Source organism: Carlito syrichta, unplaced genomic scaffold (assembly GCF_000164805.1).
Source record: "Carlito syrichta isolate Samal-C Ts95f unplaced genomic scaffold, Tarsius_syrichta-2.0.1 Scaffold288381, whole genome shotgun sequence".
NCBI classification, from domain to species: Eukaryota; Metazoa; Chordata; class Mammalia; order Primates; family Tarsiidae; genus Carlito; species Carlito syrichta.
The window spans coordinates 150,039-170,819 of NW_007232477.1; the positions used below are offsets into that span (position 1 = coordinate 150,039).

The 20,781-nt window shown below is 39.6% G+C and overlaps 1 protein-coding gene across 1 annotated transcript in view; it reads left to right on the forward strand.

Moving 5' to 3' along the window:
- Positions 1–20,781, forward strand: part of SWAP70 (SWAP switching B-cell complex subunit 70) — a gene marked incomplete at its 5' end in the record, with an annotated part of 102,406 nt that overhangs the window by 21,301 nt on the left and 60,324 nt on the right. The window contains one exon of the mRNA XM_008053708.1: positions 11,192–11,332. Within this exon, the coding sequence (XP_008051899.1) occupies positions 11,192–11,332 (141 nt within the window). The remainder of the gene's footprint in view (positions 1–11,191; positions 11,333–20,781) is intronic.

Consider the following 20,781-nt stretch of genomic DNA (forward strand, 5'->3'; position numbering starts at 1 on the left):
AGTCTCTCTCTCACCCAGGCTGGAGTGCATTGGCACGCTCATGGCCACCGCAACCTCGACTTACTGGGCTCAGGCCATCCTTCCTCCTCAGCCTTCCAAGTAACTCGAACTACAGGCATGCACCACCACGCCCAACTAATTTTTTGATTTATTGTAGAGACAAGGTCTCGCTAAGTTGCCCAGGCTGGTCTCGAACCCTGGGCTCAGGCAATCTTCTCGCCTTGGCCTCCCAAAGTGCTAGGATTATAGGTTTGAGCCATCGCGCCCTGCCTGTTGAATAATTTTCTTCAGGTACTTTATTGGGTTTTGGTATTATTGCACAGATGAATAAAAGATAGACCTTTCCTTTAAGAAACGTATAGAGAGAGAGAGAGAGAGAGAGAGAGAGGGAGAGAGGGGAAGAGAGGAGTTTCTGGAGTTTAATCTTCTCACAAATGATTTACCTTCAAAGACATTTGCTTGTGCTATATTTCAGTGGGGAGCTGGAATCTAAGGTTGGGAGACTTGGTTGCCTGTCAGTGTGGCTTCTTCAGGAGACATGGCAAAGTATCCTTCTGTGTAGATAGCACACATCATTTTTTTTTTTTTGAGTTGGAGTCTCACTCTGTCACCCAGGCTGGAGTGCAGTGGCATGCCCATGGCCACTGCAGCCTCAACCAGCTGGGCTCAGGCGATCCTTCCACCTCAGCCTTCCAAGTAGCTAGAAGGAACTATAGTCGTGCACCACCATGCCTGGCTAATTTTTTGTTTTATTGTAGAGACAAGGTCTCGCCATGTTACCCAGGCTGGTCTTGAACCCCTGGGCTCAGGTAATCCTCTCACCTTGGCTTCCCAAAGTGCTGGGATTATAGACGTGAGCCACCCACCTTGCCTCATCCATTTTTAATTTCGTAAACCTTATAGTCCTACAATTATCTCTTTATATTTTGTAATTTTATTGTTACTTAGTTGTAGCAAGAACTCTGTTTTAGTCTGTTGGTGCTGCTATAAACGAAATGCCACAGACTAAATAATATGTAAACAATAGAAATTTATTTCTCGCAGTTCTGGAGATTGGAAAGACCAAGATCAAGGCACTGGCAGATTCAGTGTCTGGTGAGGGTTCACTGTCTGCTTCCAAGACAGTGTATTATTGCTGTGTTCTCATGTGGCAGAAGGGCAGAAGGGACTAGGGTGCTCCCTTCAACCTCTTTTATAGGGTCACTAGTCCTGCTCATGAGGGCTCATGACTTAATCACTGCCTAAAGACCCCACCTCTTAATAATGTCACCAAATAGAGCTACCTAATTTATCTCGTCCATTTATAGAGTTCTCTGTCACACTTGCTTGTTAATTCTTATTTTGTCCTTTCCTCAGAAGTCTATACTTGAATTTTAAGGAACTGGAATTGCTTTACTAGATGTCAGGCCATGTGAGTTATGCTTGACTAATTCGGGTGGTATTAAAATAAAATAATTAATGGAGGCAATTAAGCTTACTTTCTATACTAATGGCATAGATACAGATACCATCCTTTATAATGGTTCAAGCTACTAGGAAGGCTGAGGCAGAAGGATCACTTGAGCCCAGCAAGTCAAGGCTACAGTGGTTTTCAGCACACCACTGCACTCCAGCCTGGGGGACAGAGTGAGACTCTGATGAAAGTAAATAAGTAAGTAAACAATTTTGGGGGAGACATTCAAACCATAGCAACCCCCCAGCTCTATTTAATTTATATTATTTTTCATAAATATAAAAGCTTCATTTTTTTCTGATTATAAAGATGGTACATAGAATATTCAAATAGTACCTTAAGGTTTAGAAGCAAAGATTAAACACTCAAACTTCTGCCACCAAAGACAGGTGCAGTTAACTTTTCGGCAAATATCTTACTCTGTCTCCTCCCCCAACATGCACACACACATATACAGACATATATATCCTTTATTTTTAACAGGATCGTATTTCATATGCTTTGGTAATGTATTTTCTTAAGCATTGTATTAGTGTCTTCTTTCTATATTAATGGCGTAGACACAGACACCATCCTTTATAATGGCTATGAACTATTTTATTATGTTGATGTATCTTGCTTTATTTTACCATTTTCCTATTTATAGATGTTTGAGATATTTTGATGTTTTCAGCCAGGAATGCTGCTAAACATCTTAAAATGTGTATGATACTCTCCTTGTTCCCCAGACAAATAATTATTTAGTCTAAAATGTCAGTAGTACCAAGGTCAAGAAAACCTACTCTGTACTTTTTCCAGTGTTGGGTATTGGCCACATTTACTCCTATGTCTGTTCAAACACCAGGTGTTATTACTCAGGCAAAAAAGTAATAGTTTAATTTGCAGTCTTTTGATGACTAGTGAGGCTAAGCATGTTTATGCATTTATTTTATTTTTGAAGTTAAGGATAGAATTTAGTCTTTAGTTATAGGACACTACAAAATAAAACATTCCACATAGAAAGAAGAAACCCATTCAAAGGACAAACTTCATATATACAGTTTGGAACTGTTAAAGTATAGTTTTGTTATAAAAAGTGCCACATTAACAAACCACATTTAGAGAGAGTTCTTAGTAGAGAAACAGTAACTTACAGCAAAGCAGAGTTATACCATACATGGTACACAACAAACAATTTTATACCTCAACTGTACAATCTAAAAGTTAAAGATCCTGGGCTCTCCCATCCTGAACTTGAAGATATCTTATATTAGTCATTATTTTCATTTGTGAATTATTTATTCATTCCCATTTTCTATTTTTCTACTTTTTTTTGAATTGGAGTCTCACTCCGTCGCCCAGACTGGAATGGTACAGTGGCATGCTCATAGCCACCCCAGTGTCAACCCGCTGGGCTCCAGCAATCCTTCCTCCTCAGCCTTCCAAGTAGCTGGAACTACAGGCGTGTGCTACCATGCTGGCTAGTTTCTTTTTTCTTTTTTTCTGATTTATTGTAGAGATGAGGTCTCGCCAAATTGCCTGGGCTGGTCTCGAATCCATGGGCTCAGGCAATCCACTCGCCTCGGCCTCCCAAAGTGCTAGGATTATAGGCTGAGCCACTGAGCCCGGCCCATTTTGTATTTTTCTATTAGGTCTTTATCTTTTTCTTATTAATGTCTTTCTTTTTTAAGTTTTTATTTTTTAAAAATATTTTTAGAGATGGGGTCTTGCTCTGTCACCTAGGCTGGAGTGCAGTGGCACAGTCATGGCTCACCGCAGCCTCCAACTCCTGGGCTCAAACAATCCTTCCTCTTCAGCTGCCAGAGTAGCTGGGACTATAGGCATGTACCACCATGCCCGGCTTATTTTTTAGTTTTTGTAGAGAATAAAGTCTTGCTATGTTGCTTAGGCTTGTCTTGAATTCCTGGGCTCAAGTGATCTTCCTACCACGGCCTCCCAAAGTGCTGGGAGTGTACAAGTGCATGAAACATTTTTCTGAGGGGAGAGAAAGCATCACTGATGAAGAGAGGTCAGGACAGCCAGTAATGAGCAGAACTGATGAAAACATTGCAAAAATTCATTGAATTGTGCATCAAAATTGTCGACTAACTGTCAGAAGCATAGCAGACCAAATAAACATTGATAGAGAACCAGTTAAAACAATCTTAACTGAAAATCTTGGCATGAGAAAGATGTGTGCAAAAATGGTCCCGAAGGAGTTCTTGCATCATGACAATGCACCAGCTCTCACAGCACTGTCTGTGAGGGAGTTTTTAGCTAGTAAACAAATAATGTATTGGACCACCCTCCCTGCTCACCTGATCTGGCCCCCAGTGACTTGTCCTTTATGCGAAGATAAAAAAAAATATTGAAAGAAAGACATTTTGATTACATTCAGGATATCAAGGATAATACAGTGACAGCTCTGATGGCCATTCCAGAAAAAGAGTTGCAAAATTTATTTGATGCATGGTCTACATGCTGACGTCAGTACATAGCTTCTCAAGTGGAGTACTTTGAAGGTGATTATAGTGAGCCATGAGGTATGTAGCACTTTTTCTAGGATGAGTTCACAGACTTAATTCTCAGACCTCATATTCTGTAGACAGCATCACAACAGATGGCTTTGAGTTCGATGTCCTGCATCAGTCTGTGTGTAATTTGTTCTGCTCTTCCTGAGTCCTCCAGTAGCCCTATGCTAGTCACTGAAGGATACAGAAGAAAAATATTAGGCAAAGTTCTGCCCTCACTGAACTGCAGTTAGGTATTTGAGATACCACTAGCATGTGAAACAATACAATTAAACCGGGAATAAGAGTTCATCGGATAGGGTGGAGGGTAGGGGTGGGTGAGGTCAGTGAAGATTTCCTGGGGTTTATGAAGAATGATCCAGTCTTGAAGGATGTGACTAGGCAGGAGGAGAATGTTTCTAGCACAGGGCATCAAAGGGACAGACAGGAGGAGACTTGGGTTACAGTCTCTACCTTGTTACTGATTACTGTGTGATTTAGGCCTTGTGTCAGGCCCCAGTCTTTCTATCTGTGAGGTAAGAAGATAGGCATAGGATGTTTTCTAAGATTGCTGTTACTGAAATATTATGGTTTTACTCGAGCCTTTTTTTCAGAAATTACAATTTTATAGAAGAGAAAAATCATGTGTGGTAGTATAACAAGAGATACAGACTGCTTGGGAAACACCAAATAAAGAAAGGTCATCTTGGTTTTGATTGGTGAAGGCTTCAGAAAGAGATGGTATTTACGTTAAGTAGAAATGGAGTAACTTGAGCCAGGGCCTAGACTGGGATACAGTGAGTAAGCTTATTTGATGTTTTTTTTTTTTTTTAAGAGATAGGGTCTTATTATGTTGCTCAGGCATGATCATAGTGCACTACAGCCTCGAACTCCAGGCCTCAGGCTGTCCTCCTGCCTCAGCCTCCCGAGTAGTAAGTAGCACATGCCAATTGCCCCCAGCTGGCTTTTGACAAGTTTTAGCCAAGGGGATAATATGACATTAGTAGTACTTGAAGATTAATATGGTAAAAATGTCTGGGATGATCATTGGTTGTACTCAGGGGTTGAGGGAGGGCAATATCAACAATGACTGAGATTCTTGAGGCTAACAGACTAAAGACAATTGAAGAGAAAGCAAGCACGACTTAAGCAGTGACAAAGCAGGATGAAAGAATGTTGTCAGGAAGGGGAAAATGACTCTGTGTGTTAATGGGCAGGACTTCTGGTAGACAATGCTCTTAAGGCAGGGCACAGCAATGGTAGGAAATTGGTCATTCTGGTTCATTGTTAGAAATAATTTTCTGGTAATTTGCCATTAGCTTGAAATTTTATAGATCAGACAGGAATTTTCATGCTTTAAAAAAAGATTGCCCATTATGAATTAGAATTCTATAGTTGTGTTGGTTCAGATAAGTCTTTTGGAATAGAAATCCCCACCCCCTCTATTTTTTCAGTGCTGAATCTTGTCCGTTATGTACTTCCTGTGAAGGGAAATAGCGTGTGACCAGGGGATACGTTTTAAAGTGGAACCTTTTAGAATCTCTACGTCTTATGTGTGGAAGAAGGGCAAACGTTATGCATTCATTTATTTTAAGGTACTGTTTAGTCGTTCACCTTGATTTCATTTTCATGATGGTTGGTGCAGAATGCTTAAAAAGGGCAAATGACAAACCACTGAACAGGAACAGACCACACAAGCAGGGCTTGTGCAGTTAGTCATCTCCTGTCAGCAGAGGCCCTGCAGAGGCGATAGCAGAAAACCATGAGGGACTGGAGAGATGAGTTTCTGGCATGTATATGGATCTGTTATTGTGGTAACAATAGTTTATTCTTCAAATCGGGAGCGAGAGCGAAGTTGCCTAGCAATCATGTGGGTGCTGAAAGAATGGCCTTTGGAGGAGCAGGCATTAGAAATGGGATAAATTCAGCTTTTGCAAACACCCTGATTAGAGTGATTCAGGGGAAGGCCTTTTACAAATCAAGAATTTGTAGTTCTCTGTCTTTCTGATTGCTTTTGTCTTGATCTGCTGTTCAGGTTCCTTATATGGAAAGGGGGCTAATGCCTTTTGAACTAGTTTCCCCCACCCTAGGGGTGGGTGCTGGGAGATGAAAGCTTTCAGAGGGAGAAGAAGGGTACCAGATTTCTAGGGTCTTGGAATTCCTCACTACTGGATCTAACGTGGTGCTGGTGAATGGTATTGAACGTCTCACTGGGCCCCATGGGACTGAGGGGTGGGACTAGGTTAGCACCAGCCCATTGCTGCAATTTAGAAAGCACGTGTGCATGTCCACAGAGTCGTCTTTGTATAAGCAGGGCTATCTGCTCCTCCAGAAAGAGAGAGAAGGCAGTATGGTGTGTAAAGTACACCAGAGAGAGAGGCTTGAGTCTAATCCCAGTTCCACTACACATAAAACTGTGATTTGGGGCACATCTCCTAATCTCTGACTCAGCCTCTTCATCTGTAACATAGCAATAATATCTATTCTCCCAGTAGAAGAGTAGAAAAAAAAATTAGTGGATGGTGTGAGTCTTACTCAAAAAGCATAAATTGCTGCATAAGCTCATGTAGCTTTCTACTAGTTTATATTCTGGCCATCACAAGTTTGGTTTCTTGTACGTTTTATTTTTTGCTTTAAAAACTTGAGATACTATCGAGGCTTTGCAGATTACTGATAAAAAGTTTTAGAGACAGTGAACAATTTTTTCCCTCTTCAGAAGCACTTTTTCATTCATTTCTTATTCAGTTTTTTTTTTTTTTGAAGACTTCCCTTTTTCTAGACCTTACTAACAATGAAAACATTGTAACAAAACTGAAATTCTGATCTAAATTACTGTATAGTTCTTTTTGCTGGATTAATAAAATGAGTTTGGATTGACAGTTAAGGGTTTTAGAGACAAGTTCAAGACCTCATTTTACAGCAAGGATACAGAGGCCATTTTACAGTGAGGATACAAGCTAAATAGCAATACCAGGACTGGCTCTCAGGCTCCTCCTGGCTCCTTGTTACTGTAATAATGTGCTGCCTCCCTCATAATTTGTTTAACTAAGTGAAGGTGGTCAAGAAAATTATCACTGAATTCAGCCATCCCTGTAATTTAACAAGTGTGCAGTTTAATTGTCCAAGGCTGAAGTCTACAGTTCAAATCCAAATCTTCTTTAGTGGCATCACTGATTCAAACTAAGCACCTATTCTTTAGAGAACTGAAGACACAATGTTCCTTATTACTAGAGAGAGTTGGACCAGAGATTACAGAACCTGAGTCTCAGTTCTGCTCAATAACCTTAGTTAAGAAAAACTCATTTAATCACTTTGAGCCACTACTCATCATTTATAAGATGAGAAAGACAACTATATGACATCCAAGGCTCCTGCTAGTACTTTAGATGGAGGATCTATGACACCCAAAGGCAGAGAACAGGATGGGTATGGGAGAGATGGTCTTTTCTTTTTGTTCCCTGAGGACTTTACGTTAATCAGTGACTTTTCTCATGTTATTCCTCCCCTTTGGAAATTTGGTTTACCTCTGTTCCTATGCTTAAAGCTGTCCTTATTTGTCCTTTAAGTCCTAGGTTACTTTTCACTTCCTCTATGAAGTCACTTTAACACGCACCATTTCTCCTTTTCTGAATTCATTCATTGGCCCTTATCTCTGACACATCCATTAATAATAGTGCATTAGCCGGGCTCGGTGGCTCAGCCTGTAATCCCGCGCCTTTGGGAGGCTGAGGTGAGTGAATTGCCTGAGTCCGCGGGTTCGAGACCCGCCTGGGCAGCGAGACCTCATCTCTACAATAAATCAAAAAATCAGCCGGACGTGGTAGCGCATGCCTGTAATTCCAGCTACCGGGAAGGCTGAGGCGGAAGGATCGCCGGAGCCCAACAGGTCGACGCTGCGGTGGCCGGGAGCGGCCACTGCACTCCAGTCTGGGTGACAGTGAGACTCCAACTCAAAAAATAATAATAATAATAATAGTACATTGTTGTAGAATATGTCTTCCTCGCCAGGCTCAGTGGCTCAGCCTGTGATCCCGCACCTTGGGAGGCTGAGGTGAGTGGATTTGCCTGAGCCCGTGGGTTTGAGACCCGCCTGGGCAACTTGGGGGGAGATCTTATCTCTACAATAAATAAAAAAATTAGCCGGGTGTGGTAGCGCGCGCCTGTAGTTCCAGCTACGGAAGCCTGAGGCGGAAGGGTCACCGGAGCCCAGCAGGTCAAGGCTGCGGTGGCTGGTCACTGCCACTGCACTCCAGTCTGGGCGACAGAGTGAGACTCCAACTCATACACAAAAAAAGAATATGTCTTCCTCTTATATCTCAATTCTAGGTGTAGGTTAATATGGAAGAAAAGATAGACTTTGAAGATAAATAGATTGATGTATGTGATTTTAGACTGGCCACTTAAAATATACATCTATTTAAATCTTAGAATACGTAATACATTTTCGAATAGGTAAATGTTTTTCCGAAACTTAATACAAAGGGGGAGGTGTGGTGAAAAGTCTTTTTTACCCTTGGTCTCGCATCAAACTTGTCTTCTCACAGTTATTAGTTTAGTTATAGTATCCTTCCGGAATTTCTTTTTTCCTGCTTTTTCATTTACACAAAAGATGGCATATTATGATACTCGTAGGTAGCTTGTTTTGTTCACTTAATGTATCTTGGAGATTTTTTCATATCAGTACATAGCGCACTTCCTCATGGTTTTTCACATTTTATGGATGTACCATAATTTAACCAATGGTTTGGGATTTTTTCTTGGGTCAAGTCCCACATGATTTTAAAATTTTGATGACTTTTGAGCCTGACTTGAGAAATATGCTCTTTATTCCCCCAAAACTTGTATTCCATAGTACTTTATAGTTTTTAAGCACTTTACATCTGGAAATTGATCCTCACATTGATTCTCTTTGGGCTAGATAATTACTCTAAAGATTTTTACAAGGTAAAAAGAAACTATTTAGTATTTTGCTGACTGTGGTGAAAAATTCTTCAATAAAAGCTCCACCGTACTCTTTTCATGTCCTTTACTGGCAAATACAGGGTTTGCTTGAGAAACACAGCCTGCTTTGTAGAGCCTGATAAAAGTCTTCATTACTGCGTTTATAACGATTTGTGAGTTTACTTCCTTAACTTACTTCCTTAAAACCAGTAGAGCATGTAGAAAAGGATCGCCACATAAATGAAGCTTTGAGAAGCAAAACAAATTTAGAAAAGAAGTATAAATTTTAAAATAGATTACATTTTTAAAATCTATTAGAACGTTCTAACTGAAATAGATGTATGCAGAAAAAGAAACTTGCTTAAGGGAACTAGAGTGTTTGTAGAAATGAATGTGACTCTTTGAGTAGTTGAATGTTTAGGAAATAAGAATATTTTAACCTGGGATTCAACTTGGAAGATTCTAACTTAAAGAAAGTACAGCCTTAGCTATGTTCAGAATGCACAAATGAAATGGAAGGGACTTAAGTTTTATTTTTATTTATTTATTTATTTATGAGTTGGAATGCAGGCTGGAGTGCAGTGCCGTGCTCACAACTACCACACGCTCGACCTGCTGGGCTCAGCCGATCCTTCCGCCTCAGCCTTCCAAGTAGCTGGAACTATAGGTACACACCACCATGCCCAGCTAATTGTTTTGATTTATTGTAGAGATAGGGTCTCACCAAGTTGCCCAGCTGGTCTCAAACCAGTGGGCTCAGGCAGTCCTCTCACCTCTGCATCCCAAAGTGCTGGGATTATAGGTGTGAGCCACCATGCCCAGTCCTAAGTTTTATTTTTAAATTTGTACTTAATGTAAAGCAGGATTAGTACTGAGGTAGCCTAAATTGCTAATTAAGCTACTGTACCCTGAATGTTGAAGTGTGCTCTTAGGTTATTGCAATACCAGTAGCCCTTTATTTGTGTATATGGTATAGAATGCAAGTCTTCTACAAAATATTTTCAACCATTTTGGTGAGTCCTGAGATATTTTTGTTATTTTTTTTTCCTATTTTTAAACTGGGCACTTGATTTCTTTCTCTTTGTATTTATGTTCTTTTACACTCACGCTGAAACTTAACCTAGAGTCATATAATTTTAGAGTTGCATGGACACTTAGAGATTACTAATTAATATTTGGTATATTTGTGTATTAATTTGGCCCTTTCTATTGAATCAATGAGAAAACCAAAACCTAGAGAGTTTGTGAATTGCCCAGGCCAGTTCTCTTTTCTAGAATTCCTGGCCACAGCTGCCCAGAACCTGGGTACTTTGCCTCAATATCTCTTGTTGGCTGATCCTACTCTACTTGGAGAAAAGTTTAATTTTGTTTTTTGTTTTTTTTTGGAGTTGGAGTCTCACTCTGTCACCCAGGCTGGAGTGCAGTGCACGCTTCCGGCCACTGCAGCCTCAACCTGCTGGGCTCTGTTGATCCTTCCACCTCAGCCTTCTAAGTAGCTGGAACTACAGGCGTGTGCTACCACGCCCGACTAATTTTTGATTTATTGTAGAGACAAGGTCTCACCAAGTTGCCCTGGTGGGTCTCAAACCCATGGGCTCTGGCAGTCTACTCGCCTTGGCCTCTCAAAATGTTGGGATTACAGGAAAAGTTTAATTTTGAACACATTATCTTATTCTGCCCTGACCCTCCTTCTTTCTAATATAGAAGGAAATGAATAAATATTAATAAAAGACCATGGGAGTATTGTGTGTGTGTGTGTGTGTGTGTGTGTGTGTTGCTCACTCTGTTGCCCAGACTGGAGTGCAGTGGCATGCTCATGGCCAGCGCAGCCTCCTCCTGCTGGGCTCAGGTAATCCTTCTGCCTCTGCCTTCCAAGTAGCTGGAACTACAAGCACATGCTACCATGCCTGGCTAATTTTTTTGATTTATTGTAGAGATGAGGTCTTGCCAAGTTTCCCAGGCTGGTTTCGAACCACTGAGCTCAGGCAATCCTCTTGCCTTGGCCTCCCAAAGTGCTGGGATTACAGGCTTGAGCCACCATGCCCGGCCCATAGGGATATTATATTCACCAGTTTTGCATGGAGCCTGATTTATAATAGGAATGTAATAGAGTCATGTTCAAAGTGAACCCAAACTGGGAGGGAATGAGTGAGACTAACGGGTGACTAGTGAGGGCTGGCAGCTGGGCAGTCCTAACCCTGTACTTGCTAGTTTATGTTCTTTCTCTACCCAGGGCAGGGAGCGTTGTGTTGTGTTCACAGTGAAGTTGTCACATGCTGTCATGTGCTCTCTTTTTTCTCCCCCACAGGTCCTTTCCCATAACCTGTGCACAGTGCTGAAGGTTCCACATGACCCTGTTGCCCTTGAAGAGCACTTCAGGGATGATGATGAGGGACCCGTCTCCAATCAGGGCTACATGCCATATTTAAACAAGTTCATTTTGGAAAAGGTATGATTCTGACCTTTTCTAAACTTTTGTTTGATTTACATGTTTCAGGTGGGCCCCAGAGCCCCCTGTTGGCGAGTTCACTAAGGTTCACACTAAGTATGAAGCATCAAGAGATAAATCAGAAAGGAAGAAATAGTGAGAGACTGATGATGCATCTATTCCTCTCTCTCCTCAACTTACTTCTAAAACTTGTTTTGATATTTTTCCTACTTGGTTCATTCATTGACATTAAGAACTGTGTTTTGTGTTCATCTGTACCTGTCCCCTCCCAGGACGCTTTTGTTTTTTGAGTTGGAGTCTCACTCTGTCACCCAGGCTAAAGTACAGTGGCACGCTCACGGCTACCGCAGCCTCAACCTGCTGGGCTCAGGCAATCCTTCTGCCTCAGCCTTCCAAGTAGCTGGAACTACAGGCATATGCCACCACACTTGGCTAATCTTCTGATTTATTTTGGAGATGAGGTCTCACCAAGTTGCCCAGTCTGGTCTCAAACCTGTGGGCTTGGGCAATCCTCTCACCTCGGCCTGCCAAAGTGCTGGGATTATAGTAGGCATGAGCCACCGTGCCGGGCCTCAGGGTACTTAAAAAAAAAAAATCTGGTTCCACATGTACTGGCAATGGTTGTTAAAGCATGAGTGTAATGGAGTAATATGTGACTACTAAACTGGTGATAATTGTACAGCAAACTGAGTAAGGATGTTCTGAGTAAGGATGGTGTAAAAACCTTTTAGGTATTTTGGAAGCCGTATATAGTATACAACCTATTAGTGTTTGCTACTATATTCCATTTTTCTCTTGGGTTGCATAATTAAAAATGGACACAATAAGAGTGTTGAATTCAATGCATAAAAAGAAGAAAATAATCTAAATTGATGGTATATTTAAATAATTTTTTTTTGAATTGGAGTCTCACCCTGTCACCCAGGCTGGAGTGCAGTGGCATACTCACGGCCCCTGTAGCCTTGACCTACTGGGCTCAGGCAATCATTCCACCTCAGCTTTCCAAGTAGCTGGAGCTATAGGCCATACTATCATGCCTAGCTAATTTTTTTGATTTATTGTAGAGATGAAGTCTTGCCAACTTACCCAGGCTGGTCTCAAACCCCTGGACTCAGGTAGTCCTCTTGTTTCGGCCTCCCAAAGTTCTGGGATTACAGGCTTGAGTCACTGTGCCTAGCCATATTTAAATAATAAAAATTGGCCGGGCTGTAATCCCAGCACTTTGGGAGACTGAGGCGAGTGAATTGTCTGAGCCCATTGGTTTGAGACCAGCCCAGGCAACTTGACGAGACCTGGGCTGTACGATAAAAATAAAATAATAACTGGGTGTGGTAGTGTGCATCTGTAGTTCCAGCTACTTGGAAGTCTGAGGTGGAAGCATCACCGGAGCCCAGCAGGTCAACGCTGGGGTGGCTGTGAGCGTGCGTGCCACTGCATTCCAGCATGGGCAAAGGAGTGAGACTCCAACTCAAAAAAAAAAAAAAAAAAATCTATCTATCTATCTATCTAATTTAAAAATTGGTGATTAAAAAGTTACAAAAGGCAGTACATAGGCAATTAATACAGGAATATGTGAAATAAAAAGTGAATTTTTTTTCTTCTTTGTAGACTGATTCTAGGAGTAACTACTGTTAACAGTTTGTTTAATATTTTTGTAGAACTTTATAAAATTACCATACAAATATACAAATACACACACACACACAAACATACACTCCTATACGATACATGATGTTTTGTTTCTATACAAGTAGAATCATACTACACACAAAGTGCTGCAACTGAACAGTATAATACTGTCATCTTTCTATATCATGTATATTTAGTTTAGTTATGAAGATAATCATTTACATAAAAGTTTGAGAAGTCTTCCTTTTGCCTATTTATAACACCAAGCATAAAATTTTTTGGTTTATTTAAAAAGTGACTTTCAAAATGTGACAATAATAATACTTTAAAATTAAAAATAAAATACTTGCAGCCAGGTGCAGTGGCACATACTTGTAATCCCATTTACTTGAGAGACTAAGGTGTGGAGGATTACTTGAACCTAGGAGTTCAAGATCAGTCTGGGCAACATAATGAAACCCTGTCTCTAAAATAATACATACATTTAAAATATTTTTTAAAAAAGCAACAAAATATATTTTAAAAACTCAATTTTTGTACAAGTTTTCTGTGACTTGGTTGGATTTTTTTTCTTCTTTTAGGGACAGAGTCTTGCTCTGTTGCATAGTATGGAGTGTAGCACTGTCATGGCTCATTATAGCCTCAAATGCCTGGGCTCAGACATTCCTACCACCTCAGCCTTTCTGACTAGCTAGAACCAAAGCATGTACCCCTGTGTCTGGACTTGCTTGGATTTTTAAAAATTTTTGTATTTAGAAAAAAAATTTTTATTTTTTGGGTCAGGGTTTTACTCTGTCACCCAGGCTGGAGTGCACTGGCACTATCACAGCTCACTGCAGCCTTTACCTCCTGGGCTCATGCAGTTCTGTTGCCTCAGCTTCCCAAAGTGCTAGGATTTCAGGTGTGAGCCACTGTACCCTTTGTTTGGATTTTTATTGCTATTTATATATACTTTTTTTTTTTCGGAGTTGGAGTCTCACTCTATTGCCCAAGCTAGAGTACAGTGGCACCCTCACGGCCACCCCAGCATCGACCTGCAGGGCTCCAGCGATCCTTCCACCTCAGCCTTCCAAGTAGCTGGAACTACAGGTGCATACTACCACACCTGGCTAATTTTTGATTTATTGTAAAGATGAGGTCTCGCCAAGTTTCCCGTGCTGGTCTTGAACCCGCAGACTCAGGCAATCCACTCGCCTCAGCCTCCCAAAGTGCTGGAATTATAGGCTGAGACACTGAGCCAGGCCTATATATACTTTTAAAAATAGTTTAATGTCTTCTTATAATAGCAAAGTACAGTAATCAACATTTATAATAATAATTTAAGTTAGTTTGGAAAATGCCACAATGTTGGTCAGGATTGTTTTTATTATTTTATTTTATTATTATTTATTTTTTGAGCAGGCGTCTAACTCTGTCACCCAGGCTACAGTGCAGTGACATGCTCACAGCCACTGCAGCCTTGACTTGCTTGGCTCAGATAATCCTTCCAAGTAGCTAGAACCGCAGGCACACACCACCACACTCAGCTAATTTTTTGTTTTATTGTAGAGACAAGGTCTCACTAAGTTGCCCAGACTGATCTGGAACCCCTGGACTCAGGCAGTCCTCTTGCTTCTGCCTCCCAAAGTGTTGGTATTACAGGTGTGAGCCACCACACCTGGCTAGGATTGCTTTTTAAAAACCCTGAGATAGCTGGGCATGGTGACATGCTCCTGTAGTTCCAGCTACTCAGGAAGCTGAGTCCATGCTTTTTTGTTTAAGGATTTCCCTGCAGAGATGGTAGATAGCATTGCTTTGATTGTGTTTTTTTCCTCTTCTTCATAACTTATTTTTTAAGTTGAGAAATACAAATTGTGTGTTTATGATATACAACATGATGCTTTGAAATATATATGCAGTGTGGAATGGTAAATCAAACTAAGTACCATGTGCATTACTTCACATCTGTATTACTTATTTATGGTGATAATACCTAAAATCTGCTGTCTTAGCAATTTTCAAGCATTTAATACATTGTTATTAAATATAGTCACCATGTTGTATGATCATACTTTAGGAAAAATGAGAGAAAAACCACATGATAATGAAAGATAAGATTTAATCAAACTCACAAAAGTCACATATTGTATGATTCCCTATATGTGAAATGTTCAAAATAGGCACATACATAGAGATACAAAGTAGATAGGAAGTTGCTTGGTGCTGTGGGCATGTCGGAATGGTGAATGACTACTAATGGCTTGGGGTTTCTTTTGGGGATGATGAAAATGTTCTAGAATTAGATAATGATGATGGTTGTAAAGCCTTATAAATATACTAAAAACCACTGACTTGTATACTTTAAAAGGGTGAAGTTTATGTTCTGTTAATTATCTCAATAAAAGAGATTAAATTTTACAGAAACTGATGTGTAAGATTTCAGAACTTCACAGTATAATGCTGTAATATTTTCTAGAGTTTTTGTTGTTGTTGCTGCTGTTGTTCAGTTCACTGATCAGTAGCTCATTTGTGTTCTATTGTATTGTAAGTAAATATGCCTTATATTCAGGAAATATTTGATGACCTACTGTGTGTATATGTTTAATCTTAAAAATTTTTTACAGTACGTAGAATTATGTCTGTTATTGAACTATTATAGAATGTACTGTTTAAGAATGAGAAATTCTTAGAGCTCTTTAAATTGCTTTGTTTTTCAGTGCTAGAATTTGCGTGGGCTGAGCTGGGCCAGTGGTTAGAGAAACATGGCTTAATATCTTGAAGTATTGTACCCTACTACTGCACTTTGTTCTCCTTGTTATAACATTTTTCAAGCCTTTTGCATTTTAAGTTTTGAAATGTTCTTTGTTTTAATATTTAGACATTTTAAAGTTTTGTCACCGGGGGAGAAAGTATAGCAGATTTTAAAAGTCCACAATGAGCCACTGAATTTAGAGAAAGTATTCACAGAGCAAGTGAGGATGTGATGAAACAGTGAACCCTTGTTTATTATTGCTTAGCCACCTGGAGTGGAATTTTGCCAGCCCTGCAATCCAAGTAAAGCAGCCGAGGTTTCCATGGTGTGGGTTTAAATTGAGCAAAGATTAGTGCCTTATTTTGAAACTTGGTTGGAAAAAAATGCCAGTAGTAACTGAAGAATGTTAATATAAAATTTAGAACTTGTCATCAGTTATGTAAAGAAAATATGAAATAATAGTTAAACATTTGCAAGATGTGCTGTCATGGCTACACACTATCTCGTTTGATCCTCATATTAATCATGTGATGCAGAACTGGAATGACCCCCATTTAACTCAGGAGGAAACAGCTCAAGGTCACCTGGTTCATAAGGGGTAGATAGATTTTGACCATAAGACATTTAACTTCTCCACCAGTACTTCTTTAACTGTACTATTGAGAGATTAATTGCTCCCTTTTGGAATTATGATTTTTTCCAGTTACTTGGAAATATAGAGGCAATATTGGTTGAAGGCAGGGGTAGAGTTGCTTAAAAGACATTCTGATAATCTCAGACTAGCTCAGCTTTCAACCATTTCTCTTCAGATCTTTCTCAAGTGTTTTAAAATGATTTTCTTCTCTTAATTAGTATGAAGTAGTCCTTAGTGTTCATTTTTGGTCAGTTTTTCCCCTGGTTGTTTTAGGGAGCTTTTGCCTTTGCCTGGGAGAATTATTCTGAGGGGCTTGAGCCCAAGAGTTAAATTATGTTGAAACTTACTTTCCAAAAGTCAATTTTTCATTTGACTTCTATATTGACTTCTTTGTTCTTCACATTGATAACATTTATTTTCAACTTTCCTGAGACTTCACATGAGCAACCTGTCTGTAGCTCTTTGACGAAATATTTGCCATCCTTGAGTGTTAACTTTTTTGCTAATAAAATTACTTCTTTAATAAGAGGATGGAATTCTGTAAACATGTAGGAAGAAACTTTTGTGGGTTTTTCTTCCTTTTTTTTTGCAAAGAAACGCTATACCTGGATTATCTAACTGAATAACTTAGGAAGGTGGTATATTATTATCTTTTACTATTTAGTCACAATGAAGTACATTGCAAACTAGTTCTGCTTCAGCATATTTATGAGGCAGTCTAATTTTTCATGAGATTTAATGACTGATTAGGCTTGTTGGTTCAAATTACTGTCAGTTCTTTTCCCTGATTCTCATATTAAGGCTTGGTCTGGGCTATATGATTAAAACCATTCATCCATGGGCAATATGCCAAGTGCCAATTGGGAACTCTGCTGCTTTCCAATAGAGCCATTTTTGTTTTTTGGAAACATACACACAAAGAAACATTTTAGTTCAATATATGTCTCTGCTCTAGAGGCCAGCAGCCTGTGCATTCTGTTTTTCTAGTCTGACATTCATGCTTTTTTATCCCCCCTTGGTGTATGTGTCAGTTACAATTCTTTTTTTTTTTTTTTTTTAAATCAGTATTTTTTATTATGGTTTTGTGGGGTACATTTAAGGGTTAGGTGTACAATTACATTTCATTCAGGCACCCTGTTGATAAGAGGTGTTTTCCCAGCCCCAGACAGATATTTGCTACTGTTAATCCCATCCCCCTCCCCCCCCTAGTTTCCCAGTACCGTCAGTCATTTTCTTATAGTATTACATTGGATGTTCAAGGTCCATTATATGAGTGAGAACATGTGATATTCTGATCTTTGTTTCTGTGAGAGGTCACTCAGTATTATAGACTCTAGTTCCATCCAGGTTGCTGTGAAATTAATGATTTTGTTCTTTTTTATGGCTGCGTAGTATTCCATCGTGTATATGTACCACATTTTTTTAATCCAGTCCTCTTTTGATGGGCAGCATGGTTGTTTCCAGGTTCTTGCTATTGTGAACAACGCTGCGATAAACATACGTGTGCAGGTATCTTTTTTATAGAGTGATTTGTGTTCTTCAGGGTATATTCCCAGTAGGGGGATTGCAGGGTCATATGGAAGGTCAATTTTTAGAACTTTTATGAATTGCCAGACTGCTTTCTACAGAGGTTGCACTAGTTTACACTCCCACCAACAGTGTAGAAGTGTTCCCTTTTCACCACACCCTCTCCAGCAGCTGTTATTTTCATATCTTTTGCCCATTTTATAATGGGGTTGTTTGTTTTCTTCTTTTCAGTACGTTTCAGTTCCTTGTAGATCCAGGATGTTAAGCCTTTGTCAGACCTAGAGTTGGCAAAGACTTTGTCCCAGTCTGTAGGCTATCTCCCTGCTCTCTTGATGGTTTCTTTGGCTTTGCAGAAGCTTGTCAGTTTAATAAGGTCCCATTTGTCTATCTTCTCTCTTAAGTCCTGTGGGTTCGGGTTTTGTACAGGAATTGGATGCCAGTTCCGATTTCCATGAGAGTATTTCCTTCCTTTTCTAAGGTTCTTATGGTTTGAGGTACAATTCTTATGTAAAATGGAGTTTCAAGTTTCTTCTGTTAGTGAAATGACTATACCTTCAGCACTCAAAACACTTCAAGTATGTGCCTAACAACCGTCATTTGATAGGAAGTGGTACTGCTCTTAAACACCCAAGCCCATGCTTGTGCCTGATTCTTTCTTATTGCCCTTTAGCCTGTGTTAGTTTTTCTTTCCTTATTTGAAATGGTTACATTCTGTATACACTCTGATTAGCACCTTGGTTTTTTCCCCCCACTTTATCTTTTCCTTTATTGTTGAAATGTGATATATGCAAAAATATGTAAGATATATGAACGTTATAAAGCATAATAAAATGAAAATCTGTGAGCCTACCACTCATCTCAGGAAAAACATCACTAATATTGTTGCATCTTATCTCTGTGCTCTTTTCTGTTCTCATTTCGCTGTCTCCTGAATTTCATGTGTATGTTCCTCTCACATTAGAAAAAAGTTTTGTCATGTATGTATATCTTAAGTTTTGTTCTGGAGGCATCAAAATGAGGTCATGCACTATGTAGTCTTTTGGGACTTGCTTTATTCATGGGACATTGTATGATTCTTCCTTCCGTGTTATGCACCTTGCTCCATATTTGGTGATTGTTTCACATTAGCACAATAAAGAACTCATGCTGCTTTTTTTCCCTTTATAGTTCTGTATATGGTCAGCACATGTAATTTAATAATAATGAAATACTTAGTAGCATATTTTTATTTTTCTTTTTGAGTTGGAGTCTCACTCTGTCACTCAGGCTGGAGTGCAGTGGCACTCTCATGGCTATGGCAGCCTCAACCTACTAGGCTCAGGCGATCCTTCCACCTCAGCCTTCCAAGTAGCTGGAATTACAGGCACCCACCACCATGCCTGTTTTTTTTTAAAATTTATTGTAGAGACAAGGTCTCACCAAGTTGCCCAGGCTGGCCTCCTGGTCTCAGGCAATTTTCTCACCTCAGCCTCCCAAAGTGCTGGGATTGCAGGCATGAGCCACCATGCCCGGCACATTTTTTTCTTTAGCAAGATTCTTTCACATGTATTTCTTTATTCTTATTCTTAGAACCTTGAAAACCATTTGCTTTAGCATATGATATGTAAAATTCTGGAAACCCAAGATTGAATTTCCTTACCTTAATTGGCATAACGTCTTGTATGAATATCAGTGCTTTATGTGCTACTTGACTGTGTGGACTTTGTACTTGGTACTTTAAAAAAATTGAGGTAAAAGTGTATAATGTGCAGTATTGTCTTTTTGTGATTTGATTTATTTCACTATTTCACTTAGCATAGTGTCCTCAAGGTTCCTCTCTATTGTAGCATATGGAAGAATTTCCTTCTTTTTAAGGTCGAATAATCTATTTTTTTATTTAGATCACTTCCACATCTTGGTTATTGTGACTAATGCTGTAGTGAACATAGGTGTGCAAATGTCACATCAAGGTCCTATTTTCAGTTCTTTTGGTGGGTATATCCCAGAAGTGGGATTACTGGGTCATATGATAGTTCTGTTTTTAATTTTTTGAGCTACTTCCATACTGTATCATTTTACAATCTCACCAACAGTGCGCAAGTGTTCTAATTTCTCCACATCCTAACCAATACTCGGTATTTTCTATTTTTGTTTTTTGTGTTTTCAGTCGAGGACTTACTCTGTTGCCCAGGCTGGAACAAAGTGTCTCTACCTTCTGGACTCAGGCGATCTTCCTTCCTTAACCTCCCAAATAACTGGTTCTGCAGGAATGCACCACCATGTATAGCTAATTTTTTTAATTTTTGGAGAGACAAGATCTTGCTATGTTGTCTAGGCTGGTCTTAAGCTCCAGGCCTCAAGTGATTCTCCCACCTCTACCTCCAAGAGTACTGGGAATACAGGTCATCATGCCTGGGCTTTTTTTTTTTTTTTTTAATGTGAGCAGTCTAACAGGTATGAGGTGATATCTCATTGTGTTTTGATTTGCATTTTTCTGATGATAAATGATGTTGAGCATCTTTTTATATGCTTGTTGGCCATCTTTGGAGACATGTTTATTCAAGTCATTCGCTCATTAAAAGCAGGTTATTTATTTTTTTGTTATTGAATTATAGTTCTCTATGTATTCTGTTCTAAAACCTCCAAGTGGTTTTCCCACAGGCTATTTCTTAAAATTTGTTTGCTTTTCTAGCCAAAAGCTGTGCTTGCTTATATAGCAGCTCCCCCTCAGGAATCCTATGATTCACCACATTTTATCCACATAGAATCACTTCTTGTTCTTCAGAGCAAGGCTATATGCTTTTGTGCACATGTCATTTCCCCTGCGTGGCATCTCTTCCATTTAGTATTTTTTGGGTTGTGGGTAGGTAGAGTTGGTGGCGGTAAGGCTTAGAAACTAGTTATGCATAGGTGACCTCCAAGTACTGAATCTACAAGCAATTTGGCATA